This window comes from Silurus aristotelis, assembly GCF_946808225.1.
Source record: "Silurus aristotelis genome assembly, chromosome: 27".
Classification (NCBI taxonomy): Eukaryota; Metazoa; Chordata; class Actinopteri; order Siluriformes; family Siluridae; genus Silurus; species Silurus aristotelis.
Genome location: NC_139600.1, coordinates 14,498,054 through 14,513,626, shown reverse-complemented (window position 1 = coordinate 14,513,626; position 15,573 = coordinate 14,498,054). Strand labels below are relative to the sequence as shown.

Genomic DNA, 15,573 nt, shown 5'->3' with positions numbered 1-15,573 from the left:
TGTTTTTGTGCAAATTCTACAGCAAAGAAAATGCTAAAGAATAACTGGCTCATGAAAAAGCTATTTTGAGCTGTTTTGGTTGACTTTTACTCATGATGTAAAGCTTTTCTTGAAAATTCAGTCATGTAAATGTCCCTGTATGTGTATCTGTGACCACATCAATTTCTACTCTTTTGTTGGCTGTTGTGGAATTAAAAAAATGCTATTAAATCCACACAATAGATTTGAGCTTGTGCAGTTTGCTTCAGTTGTGGGTTGCGAGCTCTGACTAGTGCGCTCTGCGACCATCCAATCAAAGAAGTTACTTGCAGGTGCTGAATGTGAAGGGCTTATGGTATATAGAAACCTTTTGAGAGAAACACTATGAAATTAAGACAATAGACTATTACGAAATATTTCATAAATATTAATGAACAACAATATAAAACGTAAGTCAGTGATTCTGATAAATTGTTAATTTGATACCAATTTACACAAGGACTTGTTTGGAGGATGTTCCACATACAATATGACAAATAGTGAAGAAATTAGAAAAATTTGTTAACACGTTTATGGAAAGAGGAAGCCTTATTTTGTTATGGGATACTTCTGTTTTACTAAACTCCTCATGATGGGGAATATTGTGATTTCTCAATTACATGGCAAGCTTCATTTTTTTGCCTGTGTGTCATTAGTTTCAAGAATAAAGAAAATTTTTATAGGTGATATAAAATAGGTGGTAACTATAACAAAATAAAATGAATTAAAGCGAAAAAAAATAACATACTACTATAAAAAAAATTTTACTAAATAAAAATCACACTTTCTAAAAAGAAGAGAGAGAGAGATGTACTTATACAGTATTTTGTGATGTCATTTGCAGGAGTTCATCGTTAATCAGCTCAACAACAATGAGGCTTGGATTGGTCTGAGTGACCCTGAGACCGAGGGGATGTGGAAATGGGTGGATGGATCAAAACTGACTATAGCGTAAGTGATTTATCTCATAATTTTATAAAGGAAACACAATCACAGGAACTTAAACACAGCCAAAATCACTTCAATAAAAACTTGACCATAATGTTTTCAGCAGATGGATTAAACTGTGAAAACACAATTAGTTGTTTTTGGTTTTTTTGGTTTTTTTTGCACATGTTCTTAAAAGACAGAAACATTGCTTGTTGTGTTTATGATGATTAACTTTGATTTGGAGTTGTCATCTGCTGTGGTGATGCTGGTCAAATTATTGTCCTGAATTATATAGATAGGTTCTTCAAAAACATTTTCACAGAGGGTGATGCAATTATATAAAAAATATAGTGCCTGACTGAGACATTTCACAATAATTTTAATGTATTCTGCTCCTGCTTGATTACTTTTATAAAAATGCAACAAAATAACAAATTAATTTAAAAACTACGTTTTTGTTGCATTTTTTTTTTATATAAATTTAAGTATATATAGTCCAATAAACATAGTTATGTTAGATGTTTTGTGTTTGCTTTATTGTTTTTAAGTGTAGGCAATATTCATTTTCATATGAAGTACAAGGTATTTTCAATTTACAAAGTGTTCTGTTTCCAAATAATTTTCCATGGTGTTTTTCATTTTTAACAGTAATCTTGCATTTTCATTTATTGAATTTTCCTTTTCCCATCTACTGCATTCTCATTTCTTTTTTCAAAAGAACCCATCTATTTTGTATAAAGTCAGCAGGACTTTAATCTGTTAGAAAAGTGTGTAAAAATAACATTAAAGATTTTTCGAGCTAATGTACATTATATATTTTTAATGTGGCCATTCCTTTCCACTTAATGTGGATAACAGGTCCTCGAAAAACTTAAAAGAGATCTGGATATAGAAGAATCTACACTATATTTAAAAAAGTACTAGGTCACCTGCTATATGTGGTTCTTTTCTGAACTGTTACCAAAAAGCTGGAGGCACTCAATTGTATAGGACGTCTTTAGATGCGCTATAATTATACAATCATACTGCAATCATCAATCTACAAGATTTACTGCATCAGAATCATAAGAAAGATAGATAAATGAAATGAACAGTTATGAACAATCTCAGTGCACTGTGAGAAAACAAAAACAGACACTGAGATACAATGCTTATCAAAAAATCTTTTACACTGTATATATTTGGCTCATTTTGTGTAAATTAAATTTACTTCAGGGAAAAAAATTTTTTACAGACCCAATGTTGTTTAGTGCAGCTGTTGTCATTCCATAAGTTCATGGTTGAAGATTTGTAAATCTCACCACAATTCTCATTCTCCCTACCATTCGGTTCATCCTGACCCCAGTACCTGAAACCCAGAAAATTAAACTTAGACTCAGATCAGTGTTAGGCTTTCTTCAATTCCACATCTTTAACTGAATCCTTTCAGTATTTGAACATTAGAACAATATAAACATACAAATATAATAGAGATTCAAATGTCCATGATTTTTAGGATGAAATATTACTGAAACCGTATTTATAAATAATTTCTTACTTGAAGGTCACTGGTGAACCATCCACCCATTTCCACTGTCCCTCTTTATCTCTGTCACTCATACCAATCCAAACCCCACTGCTAGTGCTGAAGTGTTTACTGATGAAATCCTGCATACAACAGCACATATTACACATCTTGCTCTCGCTCTCGCTCTAGCTCACCCCCAACCCCTCTCTCTCTTTCTCACCTGTTCCTCTCTGCTGTTGATGATCATCAGATCTGCTCCTTTGTCCATGCAGTTCTGTCTGCTCTCCTCCCAGCTCTTACTCTCATTAGAGACGTAGTAAAAACTGGAGCTAAAAATGATCCATCTGCATTTACCTATCGAGAGAAATGGTGAGAATTTACAATGAATTTAAATGAATTTGTTGCTGAACTATGGTTTTTAAATAGCCATGATTTCTATTTCACAATATAGGTTATATATAATATCAGGAATAAATATATAAAAACATGTGGATTCACCTTTTATTAACTATTTAATGGATTTTATTTAAGTATAAGAAAGGTTGCTTTTACCTCTTTTTGGCTTCTTTGTGGAATGAAAAATAGGCTTAAATGAATAACTTGGTTCAAGTATACAGTGATGTCATACTGCACATAGACTATATGGACAAAAGTTTTGGGACACCTGACTTTTAAAGACATATGTGGTTTTTCCCCAAACTGTTACAGACACAGTGGTAGAGAAGCAATTGTATAGCATGACTTTAAATACGATAGCATAACATTTTTCAATCACTTTAACTAGGAGACCCAAACATGTTTAAGCATGGCAATGTGCCTTTGCACAAAGCCAGCTTCATGAAGATATGCTTGACATGGGTTGGAGTGGAAGAGCTCCTGCTAAAGAGAGCTGACCTCAACCCTGCTGAACATCATTAGATGAATGTGAACATTGACTGCACCCCAGAACTCCTCACCTTCTCACATACATCGGTACCTGACTTTACCAACACCCTTGTGATTGAATGAATAAAATCTCCATAAAACACAGTCCAACAAACATCTTCCCAGAAGAATGGATGTTATTATAACAGGAAATGAGGACTAAATGGAGTTAAATAAACTGCATTTTGGCAGCAATACAGCTTGTAATTTTATATAATCTGATAATAGGGTATAGTTGAGTATTTGTCTCTTTAGGCTGACTGGATAAAGAACAGTGAATTCACTATGAACAAAACTGTGGACTAATGACTGATATAGTCATTGTCAGGATTATACCCAGAATCACATACTATGATTTCCATAACCCACTGCCCACCTGTTTCACTTTCTTGATTATAATACCTTGTGTATATATACTGTACCTTTCACAGCAGTACATATCTTTTTAGCAAAGCCTACACATAACACACATCACATCATAACCTTGTGCTCCAGTACATCTGATCAAATGCACATTATCAACTTGTGCTGTTAATATCATGAACAGCAGCTACGCTAATGCCTCTCCACTGCTTCTCTTCCTCTACCCATCCCGAGGCATCCTGATGTTGCTCCAGCCCCAGTCACATCCCACCTTATAAAGATTGTGGACCTTTAAAGAAGTAGATGCCGACCCCGCAAACACCCCGAACCATCTAAAGTTTGGACACTGGACCTCCTTGAGTGTTTAAAGGCTCTGGCATGGAGAAGCTGGTGTTGGATCTATGATTATTGCAAATGTTGAGTTGTTTAATGAGTTGCTCAGTAGCTTCTAATTTTATAACCACAAATGTCTGTAAAAGACTGTAGAAAGGACATGACTCATAAGCTTATATTCCAGTGTTCATGTTAGTTCTCACTCTGCAGTGTTCTGTAGTGTTTAAAGATTTATGATCACACTCCTGATGTCACCCAAATGAGGATGGGTTCCCTTTTTGAGTCTGGTTCCTCTCAAGGTTTCTTCCTCATAACATCTAGGGAAGTTTTTCCTTGCCACAGTCACCATAGCTGCTCATCAGGGATAAATACACACCATTTACCTTAACTGTTAAATTCTGTAAAGCTGCTTTGAGTCAATGTCTGTTGTGAAAAGCGCTATAGAAATAAACTTGACAGCACTTATTGTCTCTCGTTAGTTGTCTTTAACAGTTTTGTCAACTCACAACCTTTTAGCTCATGTTCTTGATGAATATTTCATGTCATTTAGTCTTTTGTTTATTTTTTGTCCTTGTTTCTATGCTTTTATATATTTATATATAAAATAAATACAAATAAATATACTGTAATATATATATATAAAAAATACACACTTGCACAGGCTTTATTTATATGACCGACATTTATATTTTAGTGTCATAATTTAATGTGAACTGAGGTGGGATCAGATCACATTCAAACGACATCGGACGACAAAACAAAATATGGAAGGGCAGTGAAGTTTATATACAAGTGGTAATAAACCAAACATTTTAAATAGGTACAAACTTCCATGTTAAATGAAACTAGGAGGTGCAGTGGCTGATGGGAAATGTAGCTCTTCTCCAAACTCTTACCACAAAGCTAGAGGCACACTACAGCATAACTTTGTAAATTTTGCGTTCACTTGAACTTGGAAACCCAAACCTCTTCCAGCATGGCAATGCTCCTGTGCACAAAGCCAGCTCCATTAAGATATGGCTTACATGTTTTGGAGAGGAAGATCTTGAGTCGCCATCTATAGAGCTCTGAACTCCTTCAGGAGGAATGTGAACACTGACTGCACCCCAGGCCTCCTCACCTCACCTACACCAGTACCTGACTTTACTAACACACTTGTGGCTGATGAACACAAATGTCCACATGCACACTCCAAAATCTCATGGAACATCTTCCCTGAGGAGTGGAGGGAATTATTTGAGTAAATTGGTAGTAAATGTAAAATGCGATGCTCAAGAAGCATCACATTTTATTTGGCAATATAGTGTATTTCTGAGGTTTAAAATGGCACTGAATTTACATGAAGGGAATTTAAATGTTGAACAGAAAATCTACTTACACAAATCAAAATGTATCTTCAGGAATGCATCCATCTCCTTTTGAAACTGGTCTCTCTCCGTAGTCAGGTTGTTGTAACTGGTCTGTAACTGGTCTCTCTCTGTAGTCAGGTTGTTGTATCTGGTCTGTAACTGGTCTCTTTCTGTAGTCAGGTTGTTGAATCTGGTCTGTAACTGGTCTCTCTCTGTAGTCAGGTTGTTGTTTGTGGTCAGTAGCAGGTTGTTTTTTCTAGTCAAGTTGTTGAATTCAATCCACAGCACTGTAATGGCAGTCAGCAGGAGAACACCCAACAACACAACACCCAATACAGTCAATATGCAACCTCTGCTCACCTTTTTGTCTTCTCCTATAGGGCAAAGGACACATATACAGACTTGATTTTGTTTTATTTGCTCAATAATATGAAATGAAATTAATCAGTAAATGTACTCTATGTCCTGGACAAAAATGCAATAAATGTTAAATGAAGACCAAAATGTTTTATGATAGAGAAAATTCACACAGAACAATCTATCAAATTTTTTACAACAATGCATGCGTATGTATAGTTATATGTTTCTTTACCTGGGTGTTGAGTTTCCTTGTTGGTATCCTCCTTCGCTGGTTTGGGATTGTGACCTTTAACAGCATCAGCACTCTCATAGATTTCCACCTCTCTCTCGAGGTGTTCTCCTCTCTCCTCAGTGTACCTCCCATACTCAAAAGTTTGAGACATCTCTGGTTAGTTATTTTTTGTTTTAAATTGTAGTGTCTCTTGTCTTTTGTGTGCAACAAAGTGACACACTGATGGCTGATGCCACAAGTGCACACTTTATTTGATACAGTGCTATAAAAGTGGGAAGTCTGAAAGAGAATTAATTGTTTTGTGAACGTTGAATCGTAATTAGTTCCTATAAAGTTTTTTAAGTTTTTTTTTTTTACGTTTTTTTGCAAAACTGTAATATCATAATTTAAAGCCAAAATAATTGTCTGGAACTGGCAAAATTAAGTATTGAAATTGTTGTGTAAATTAAACTAATTGACCGGACACAAATGCAGAGTCTTTACATGTTTGTTTTTTTACTAAACATAGACAAATAATTAATGGTGTTCAACGAAAGGTTCAGGTTGCAGACACAAAGGATAAATCAAGTAGTGTAGTTCAAAACAGGAAATTATACAAAACACCAGAACTCTGAGAGGAAATAAACTTAATGAACAGAGGAAAAATGAAAGGCCTATACAATATATATATATAATATAATGTGTGTGTAATAAATGAGTGATTTCAACTGAATCAGGTCATTGTGGCAACACAAAGGTAAGCATAGTAAAAACTTGTGTGTGTGTGTGTGTGTGTGTGTGTGTGTGTGTGTGTGTGTGTGTGTGTGTGTGTGTGTGTGTGTGTGTGTGTGTGTGTGTGTGTGTAACTGATATTAAATAGTCAATTTTCCACTTGCTCTACCACTCCACTTTCAAGTAAAACTAATTTAGGGGCATGTCAAGGTAACAGCTGCTCTTATTTCCCTGAAACACGCACCCCACAGACTCAAAAGCAGTAGATGGCTGGGTCTGGTGACACAAAAAAAGCCGGGTAGTATAGACAAAGACCATCCTTAAAAAGGCAAACTGAACAACCCAATTATTAACCCATTTTGTCTATCCATTAACTAGGTTGCAAACCCATACCTGACATTAGCCCTCGCAATCAATACAGTAACCTACAAGCTTGACTTACCTTGCCATAGCTAACTGACAAGTAAAATATTTACCTAGTAAAACCCCAAAAATATCAATGACTCCCAGAGAAAACCCTTTGGGGAGATATTCGTCAAAGTAAGATCAAACAGCCTGCATTGCTCTCACTCTTATTCCTCAAGCTACTGATGGACTGCATCTGTGCTTAATCACACATGCACACACAGATCTAAACTTTGCTTGTTTTTCAACACTATTTTGGATCACTGATTTGCATTTGTCTACCCTGGATTTATTCATTATTAAATAAATATTGTCACAAACGTATGGTTTTAGTTGTGGCCACCAAAGGGTGGAACAACCAGTTTTTACAGTAGGATTAGGGGGCAATTTATTTTTCACATAGAGCCAGGCAGGCTTGGACAGCTTATTCTTTTAATAAATGAAATTATCATTTTAAAACTGCATTTAGTATTTACTCTGGTTATCTTTGTGTGATATAAAAATTATCTGAATCATTAAAGTATGACAAATTTGCAAAAACCATGGTAACATGCATAGTCTACCAAGAATCTTTCCTCCTGGTCCTCCTTCCTCGTGTGGGCTGAGCACGTCCACACCACCCTGCATTCCTTCGCTCTGGAGACACTGGTCTACACCTCTCAGCAGGAACAAGCTCTGAGGGTTGGACAGAGGGTTTGGTTGTCCACAAAGAACTATGGCTGGAGTCTCTGAAGAAGCTTGCACAGCACTGCATCAAGCCCATAATGATAACCACCTTTCATGTTTCCATTCGCAAGCCTTTTGGGGCAAATTTGAAATGTGCTGTAGAAACCTGTGTCTCCCTCCAGCATGTCAAACACCAGAAAATCTATTGCTTTTCAGACAAGCAGGAAATAAATGTTAAATGATAAGAATTTGCAACACTGATTGATTTGGATGAAATGTACAATATGCGAGAGGAGCAGGTTCTATTAGAAGGTGCAGCAAAATGCATAATGTACTACATATACTAAATTACAGCTAAATCCAATTTTTCTCACAGATCCAGTATATTGAATAATAACATGGATAGTCATTCCATTTTTTTGCAAAGCGATTAGACAGGATCGCAGCACAGTCCTCATCATTCCCAAGATTATTGGGGTCCCCCGTATGCCAGAACCTGAAATCCATAGAATAAGACTTTGATCAGTTTTCATTTGCCTTCGAACATGCAGAGTTAATCTTAATAGCATCAACAAACAATTTTGTTTGTCTATTAAAAATATATACAAAAAGTTGATTGCGTTATCGCGGCTTAATCCATTTACTGACAACAACAAGGTCATATTCCCCAAAAAGCTTTGCGCACCTTATAGGATGATAGCAAAACCTGTAAATAAATATACAGTGTAATCAATCACTTACTGAGTAGTCAGTGGTGAACCGTCCACCCATTTAAACTCCCCCTCTGTCTCAATGTCATTTAGACCAATCCAAGCCTCACTGTTTTTGAGCTGATTAAGGATAAACTCCTGCAAATGACATTGCAATATACTGTATAAATTAATTTCTCTTTCTCTCTCTCTCTCTCTCTCTCTCTCTCTCTCTCTCTCTCTCTCTCTCTCTTTCTCTCTCTCTTTCTGTCTCACCTCTTCCTCTGTGCTGTTTATGATCACCAGGTCTGCTCCTCTGTTGATGCAGTCCTGTCTGCTCTCATTCCAATTTTTCATCACAGTAGAGATGTAGTAAAAACTGCTGTTGTAATATTTCCATCCCAGTCTGGCATATGAGTCTGAAACACAATGGGACATATTACAGGTAATGTAATAATATAATACAATACCAGGGGCTGTTCTTTGTACATGGATTAGTCGGTTATGTGGATTTTATTTATAATTATTTGACTTGATTGCTTGGTCCTTTGAAACTTATCCTGGAGTTTTAGTCACATTGACAGGTTCGTAACCTATTCGGAAACATGCCTCATTTCACAAAAACAGGATTAGATCATTGCGTTATAAGCGGAGGTGAAGCGGGAAGTTTGTCACAGCCATATCCTCTCTATTTATTTTTTTAAGAAAGCAAAAATAACATGGAGATCATATAAGGAGTTGTATGCGAAGTTGGACACTAAAGAAGAAGAAAAGGATTTGTACAGAAAGGCCAGGCAGAGGGACTGAGATGGGAAGGATGTGCTGCAAATTAGGGCAATAAAAGATGCAGATGAAAATGTGTTGACTAGTGAGGAGAGTGTGTTGAGAAGATGGAGGAAGTTTTTTTAGTAGCTAATAAATGAAGAAAATGAGAGCGAGATGAAGGTTGGATGGTGTAAAGATGGTGATGCAGGAAGTGGATAGGATTAGTAAGGAGGAAGTGAGAGCAGTGATGGGTGAATAATAAAGGTGACAGAATCAATCCCTGTGGTACCACGCAAGTGAGGAGGGTCACAGAAGACACCTCTGAGAAAATTTCTCTTAGATAAAAAGGACTGGAATCACGTACTGTACCATGCATGTGATACCAATTGACCGCTCCAGTCGAGATAAAAGAATCTTGGGGTCAACAAAGTCAAAAGCTGAGCTTAAATTAAATGTCTAATTAACCTAATAGCTGAAATGTGTTTGTCATTTGGTTTCGGCTGTAGTTAATCAATTATATAGAAAAGGCCACAGATTTTAGAAAACCACGTCTTGTTAAAATACTTAAATACTTGACGAGGTGATGTGATAAAGATGAGTAACTGATGTTTTATTAACAGCACATCTTGGAGACTTATCAACATTTTATTAGTAATTTTTTTAATTATTTATTTATTTTATTTATTTATAAATGATTTATTAATAATTATCACTTACCACTTACTGTCAGTGCTACTGTTAAAGAAAAATAATCACCACCTTCTGACCAATAAGAAAATCAGGAATTATACCTGTCAGTTCTCTCTGAAACTTCTGTAACTGGTCTCTGTCTATAGTCATGTTGTTGTAACTGGCCTGTAGTTGGTTGTTTTCCGTAGACAGGTTGTTGAATTTGATCCACAGCACAGTGATAGCAGCCAGCAGGAGAACATACAGCAGCACCACGCACACTACAGTCAGTGTGTAACATTTGGTCATGTTCTTCTCCTTTCCTAGAAAACAATAGACACAGAGGCAGATTTGTTGTAGTTTCATTTGCACATTGTTAAAATTAAAGATACAACTCTTAATGGGATTCTGTTTTATGAAAATACTGTGTGTATATATATATATATATATATATATATATATATATATATATATATATATATATATATATATATATATATATATATATATATTACATTATTATTATTATTATTATTATTATTATTATTATTACAAATTTATGACAGCAAAAGCAGTTACAAAATACCAAAAGTACTTTGGGTTCATCAGAGTCAAAAAGAACACAGGACAATTCCTTCTCATACATTTTAGAGTGTTCTGCTTGCTTATAAATAATGTAAAGTATGCATTAAATGCAAATGAATTGTAATAATTAATGGTTCAAATGGCCAAATGATACTATTGTCTAGCTGGATGTCTGTAATTGGTATTCACAGTCATGTACACGTTTGCTTGGTATTTCTATCAAATGGTCGAGTGATAGTATTTGTTAAATGGTAATCAGTCCCATACACATTTGGTCAGAGATGGTCTTTGATGTCCCATTGCTGCTCCCATACTAAAATTAATTAAAGAATTTTCACCTGATTTTCTACACACATTACATAACTGCCTTCATTATATTTGAGCCATTTTGGAGATGAGCTCAATCTGACATATATCTTGGGAGTGGAATAAAGGTTGGTGCTGTCTTTAATCTCTTACATTCATAATTTATGTATTTGAGATGAGTGGGAAAGGTGTTGCATGAAAAGACTTTGTTAATGAGCAGATAAAATAAAAAAGTGCTGCAACTGCTTTCAACTGCTAATTCAGCACATTATACTACTGAATCAACCTTACAGCTGAAGCATTTTTTTTCTTACAGATCCAGAATAATGTAGAAGAACATGGCATGTCATTCCAGTTTTTCTTTTTTGGATTAACCACAATCTCAGCACAGTCCTTGTTGCTACCATTATCATTAGGTTCTCCCACATCCCAGAACCTAAAATCGAGCGAATCAGAATCAGACTCTATTCACTGTTCATTTGCCCACAAGTACGCACACTTTTAGGGCTTTTTTCAATTTTGTTATGTTGCACCCTGATACTACAATCGCTGAAACAGATTTCTTTTCTCACTAGTCTACACTCAGTACACCATAACAGCAAACATAAAACAGAATTATAGAAATGTCTGTAAATTGTTTGATAGTCAAACAGACTACAGTGGAGACATGGTAAACCAAAAACAAAGTAAAAAAAAATAAATAAAAGAAGAAAACCAACATAGTAACATAATCAACAGTTGGGCAGTGACAATCTGAGTGTATAATGAGTTTGAACTTGTGGCTGTGAGTAAATGTTTATCCAATAGCTGGATTACTGTAAGTGTGTAAACGAAGTCTGTGTGGTCAGTGGTGACAATGTTTATAGTCCATTGCGTTAACTGGTTATTGAAGTAAATGGATCTCTCTGACTAACACACATTATCACAAGTCCCTTTGTAAGCTCTTGCAATAGAAACTAAATCATATTAGAACTGCCCTGTCAAAGTTCCTGTAAGATAAAAATAATTATCTCAGAATTGTGTCCCTGCTTATGTATTACAGTTTTTCTTGGTTGCTTTGGAGCATTTCTTAGAAATTCTCAAACTACTTATTCAACCTCTACATCATTTAGTCATTTGTTCTCATCATGAAAAATGTCTTGTTGCTTTGATCAAATTGTGAATGCTTTTGTACATTTAATCAATTGTGTTTCCTACATTATTAGTTGTTTATGTCATGTTGATCAAAATATATTATACTGGTTTTACCTAAATAGTCTTAACCCCAAAAAAATTTGGCATCAGTTCATTGCATAAATCAATTAATGCAAAATGGTTAAACCAGTTGAAATTGTCTAAATTATCTAAAATTTCTATTAAACCTTTTTTTTTTATTAATTGTGTAGATGAATCTTGAATGTCTGTAATGAAGAAGAGTGTATGACATCAGATCAACCAATAATTAACTATTTCTCTATAACTGGTCAAAGGTGAATCTTGTGAACCTTCAGTTGGAGAGTGTATACAGACCGAGAAAATTAAAATGGATGAACAACAAACGAACACTTGTATAGTACAGTAAAAGTGTGAATCCTGTCTGGTCTCTTGCAATCAATATAAATCAAATATGCAATCAACTAAATTGATTTGTGCTGCTATAATTCATAGATGCCAAACAGAATGATGTGAAAGTTTGTGCATTTTCAGTCACTGTGATCCAAACCATAGTTTATATCAAGAAATCCTGAAACTGTGTGCCATCATACTGACAACACGACTGAACATTCTGATGATTTTGTATGTAAACAATGACAAAAGGACTTTTTATTCTGATGGGAATGAGATGTTCATTGACACAAATACTTACTTTTAAAAGGTGAACTAAGGATTTCGAGAAAAGTACATGCTTTTGCAAGAAATCCTAATCAGCTGAGAAAAAATGTAAGCAATAATTCAAGACTTAATAAAGAGACCTTTTTTAGTTTTATTCACTATGCCATGCAAAATTTGATTTTTTTAATTATATATATATATATATATATATATATATATATATATATATATATATATATATATATATATATATATATATATATATATATATATTTGTATTACCTGTGTCTTGGGTCTTCATGTTGGAATCCTCCTCTGTTTTGAGTTTGGGATTTCTAACATCATCTGCATTTTCGTACATTTCCACCCAAGTCTCGATGCGCTCTCCTCTATTTTTAGTGTAGTTTTCATACTCACCAGTCTGAGACATCTCTGATCAATTTAAAAAACCTCACTAAGTTGGTCAATTATAAGGTCTCTGGTCTTTTGTATGCAACGAACTGACTGTGTGGACAACAAATGCACACTATAATATAGTGCTCTGAAATACAGAAGTCTAAAATTAAAGAAGCTCTGAAATTAAAGAAGTCATTGTTTCTAAAGCAACACGCCATATCTAGTTCCTATGAAAACTTAAATCATATTTGCACTGCAAAATACCAAATTGCAACCCATCAGTTTGAAACTGAAAAAAACATTTGAAAACATTTAAACAGTTCATGTGCTTAACGTAGCTTTATTAAGGGTTCACAAAAGATTAATCTTGTTCTGTGAAAGGTTCAGACACACAGGATAAATCAAAGGGGGACTAAAAGATGGATAAAAAGAACAAAATATCTCCAGAACTTAGATAAGCCAAATATATATGAAGCCAAATACAGCATTTCATGAACAAAATTAGGAGTGGTAGCTCAGTGGTTAAGGTGCTGGGTTACTGATCGGAAGGTTGGGGGTTCAAGACCTGGTATCGCCAAGCTGCCACTTTTGGGCCCTTGAGCAAGGCCCTTAACCCTCTGTGCTCCAGAGGCACCATATCATGGCTGACCCTGCGCTCTGACCCCAGCTTCTGAGCAAGCTGGGATATGCGAAGAATGAATTTCACTGTTCTATAATGTATATGTGACAAATGAAGTCAATTCTATTCTAAAAGAAGTACACAAATATATGCAATTGAAAGAGTGGAAAGGTAAACAGTAATGTATTAAATGAGGAAATAACTCACACCTCAAACAAAACAGGAACCAGAGGGTAATCAACTCTTATTTTTCACTCCTTTTGGCATGGTAAATGTAATTGGTTAAGAAAATGCTAGTATTTCTTTTTTTTATTATTTTTTTTGCAGAAAACAGAAACCCTATATATCTCTCTGGTTATTTGAACTAATCTAAAATGTTTAATTGAATGCTATTACACTGCCACACCAGTAGATGTTGTGGTTGCTTTCTCTCTGTAAAAGCCATAATTTGTCTTTCTGTTCGACTTTCCCACAGGTATGGCAAGTGATTCTTGAATCCTTAGAATTTACAGAATATGTAGACTTATGAATCCCATTTACAAGTTCCTTGGATCCTGCTGTTTTGCTTCGGTCTTTGAGTTGGACGGATCCCCTGAATCCCACAGTCCAGGTGGATCAGCTATGACACGAAACATAGTGATAGGGCCTCTGCTTGCTTTTGTCATAATCCTTCCACTAGAGGGAGCTCTTTAAAACCCAAGAATCCACTGGATCCTTGGACACATGAATCACACACACACACACACACACACACACACACACACACACACACACACACCAAGTCCCTCAGATCCTGCTGATTCACTACACACGAACTAACTTCACGAATCCGGATCTGCTGAATCCCACTTTTCAGAAGAGGACTTGCATAGCATCTGTGATTCTGAGTCTCTAGTTCAATTTAATTAAATTCATTTTTATATGTATTGCGCTTTTAACAATGAACATTGCCCCAAAGCAGCTTTACACAGATAATGTGTTGATAAAAATTAATAAGATGTTCTTTATTAATGTGTAAGTTTGTCCCTGATGAGCGAGCCGTGGCGACTGTGGCAAAGAAAAACTTGCCAAAAAAGTTTTTTTTTATGACCATACAGGAATTTTTCTGTAGTCAACTACTTGTTGCTGCAGTTACTTGCAACAACAACTTAGAACAACACAATAATGTAATTTAAAATTTGTATTTATATATGTTGTTGTTAGGATTTCAAGATAACCAAGAATTTCAGTAATCCAAGTAAATGAAAAGAATATTTCATGAATCCTGAGTCATATAAAGGATTATTTAACCCGGATGAATTCGGATTCGCTCATCTTTAGTTTAAAGAAAATGTTCTTATAAATTAAATTTTGTTAGCCCTGCTGCTATCCCTGATGCTGTTAGCCCTGATGATATTAGCCCTGCAGCTACCCCTGCTATTTAAAACATCTTTCTCACAGATTCAGTTTAGTTTTTCAGTGCATTTCTTGTCAGATGATGCTGTTTGAAGATTTGTGAATTTTACCACAATCCTCTTCCTGTTTACCACCCGGTTTCCACTGACCCCAGTCCCTGAAACCCACAGAATCAGATCAGTGTTCAGTTTCCTTTACTTCCACACATTTAACTTAATAATTTCAGTCTCCGTTTACTGACATGTACATTAGAACAATATAGAAATATGAGTATAATAGTGAATAATCTCAACCCAACTGAAAATCTTTGGGATAAACTGGAACACCAACGTCATGCAAGACCTACTTGCCCAACTACATGAGCCACAGCAACACTCCAGAATCGATGGTAAGGCTTCCTAGAAGAGTGGAGTTTATTACTGTTAGATTTGTATCATGCCCGAACAAAAAATGTATACTCGCAGAGGTTTCCCATGTGATCTACAAAGCCTGTGGTGTCTTTTCTGATCAGGGAAGAATCACACAGCACACACAATGGC

At 35.3% G+C, this 15,573-nt stretch overlaps 2 protein-coding genes across 2 annotated transcripts; both read right to left on the bottom strand.

Moving 5' to 3' along the window:
* Positions 1-979: 979 nt before the first annotated feature.
* LOC310721354 (uncharacterized protein) lies at positions 980-6,665 on the bottom strand. Its single transcript, XM_083533001.1, has 5 exons — positions 6,017-6,665; positions 5,454-5,798; positions 2,676-2,809; positions 2,486-2,595; positions 980-2,296 (listed from the first exon to the last, which is right to left on the bottom strand). The coding sequence occupies exons 1-5, from the start codon at positions 6,165-6,167 to the stop codon at positions 2,155-2,157; spliced, it is 882 nt and encodes a 293-aa protein (XP_083389127.1). The 5' UTR covers positions 6,168-6,665; the 3' UTR covers positions 980-2,154.
* A 459-nt stretch (positions 6,666-7,124) lies between these two features.
* LOC310721371 (C-type lectin domain family 4 member K-like) lies at positions 7,125-13,127 on the bottom strand. Its single transcript, XM_083533029.1, has 5 exons — positions 12,907-13,127; positions 10,044-10,244; positions 8,764-8,906; positions 8,540-8,646; positions 7,125-8,294 (listed from the first exon to the last, which is right to left on the bottom strand). The coding sequence occupies exons 1-5, from the start codon at positions 13,052-13,054 to the stop codon at positions 8,153-8,155; spliced, it is 741 nt and encodes a 246-aa protein (XP_083389155.1). The 5' UTR covers positions 13,055-13,127; the 3' UTR covers positions 7,125-8,152.
* Between the last annotated feature and the right edge of the window lie 2,446 nt (positions 13,128-15,573).

Bases quoted from the DNA above. Each gene is read 5' to 3' on its own strand.
- LOC310721371 (XM_083533029.1), bottom strand. From the start codon at position 13,054: ATGTCTCAGACTGGTGAGTATGAAAACTACACTAAAAATAGAGGAGAG. The intron at 10,245-12,906 runs GTAATACAAATA...ATTGTTTTCTAG, and splicing joins CATGAAGACCCAAGACACAG to GAAAGGAGAAGAACATGACC. The intron at 8,907-10,043 runs GTATAATTCCTG...ATTGTGTTTCAG, and splicing joins GTTTCAGAGAGAACTGACAG to ACTCATATGCCAGACTGGGA.
- LOC310721354 (XM_083533001.1), bottom strand. From the start codon at position 6,167: ATGTCTCAAACTTTTGAGTATGGGAGGTACACTGAGGAGAGAGGAGAA. The intron at 2,810-5,453 runs GTAAGTAGATTT...TTCTCTCGATAG, and splicing joins GAAGATACATTTTGATTTGT to GTAAATGCAGATGGATCATT. The intron at 2,596-2,675 runs GTGAGAAAGAGA...TGTTGTATGCAG, and splicing joins TCAACAGCAGAGAGGAACAG to GATTTCATCAGTAAACACTT.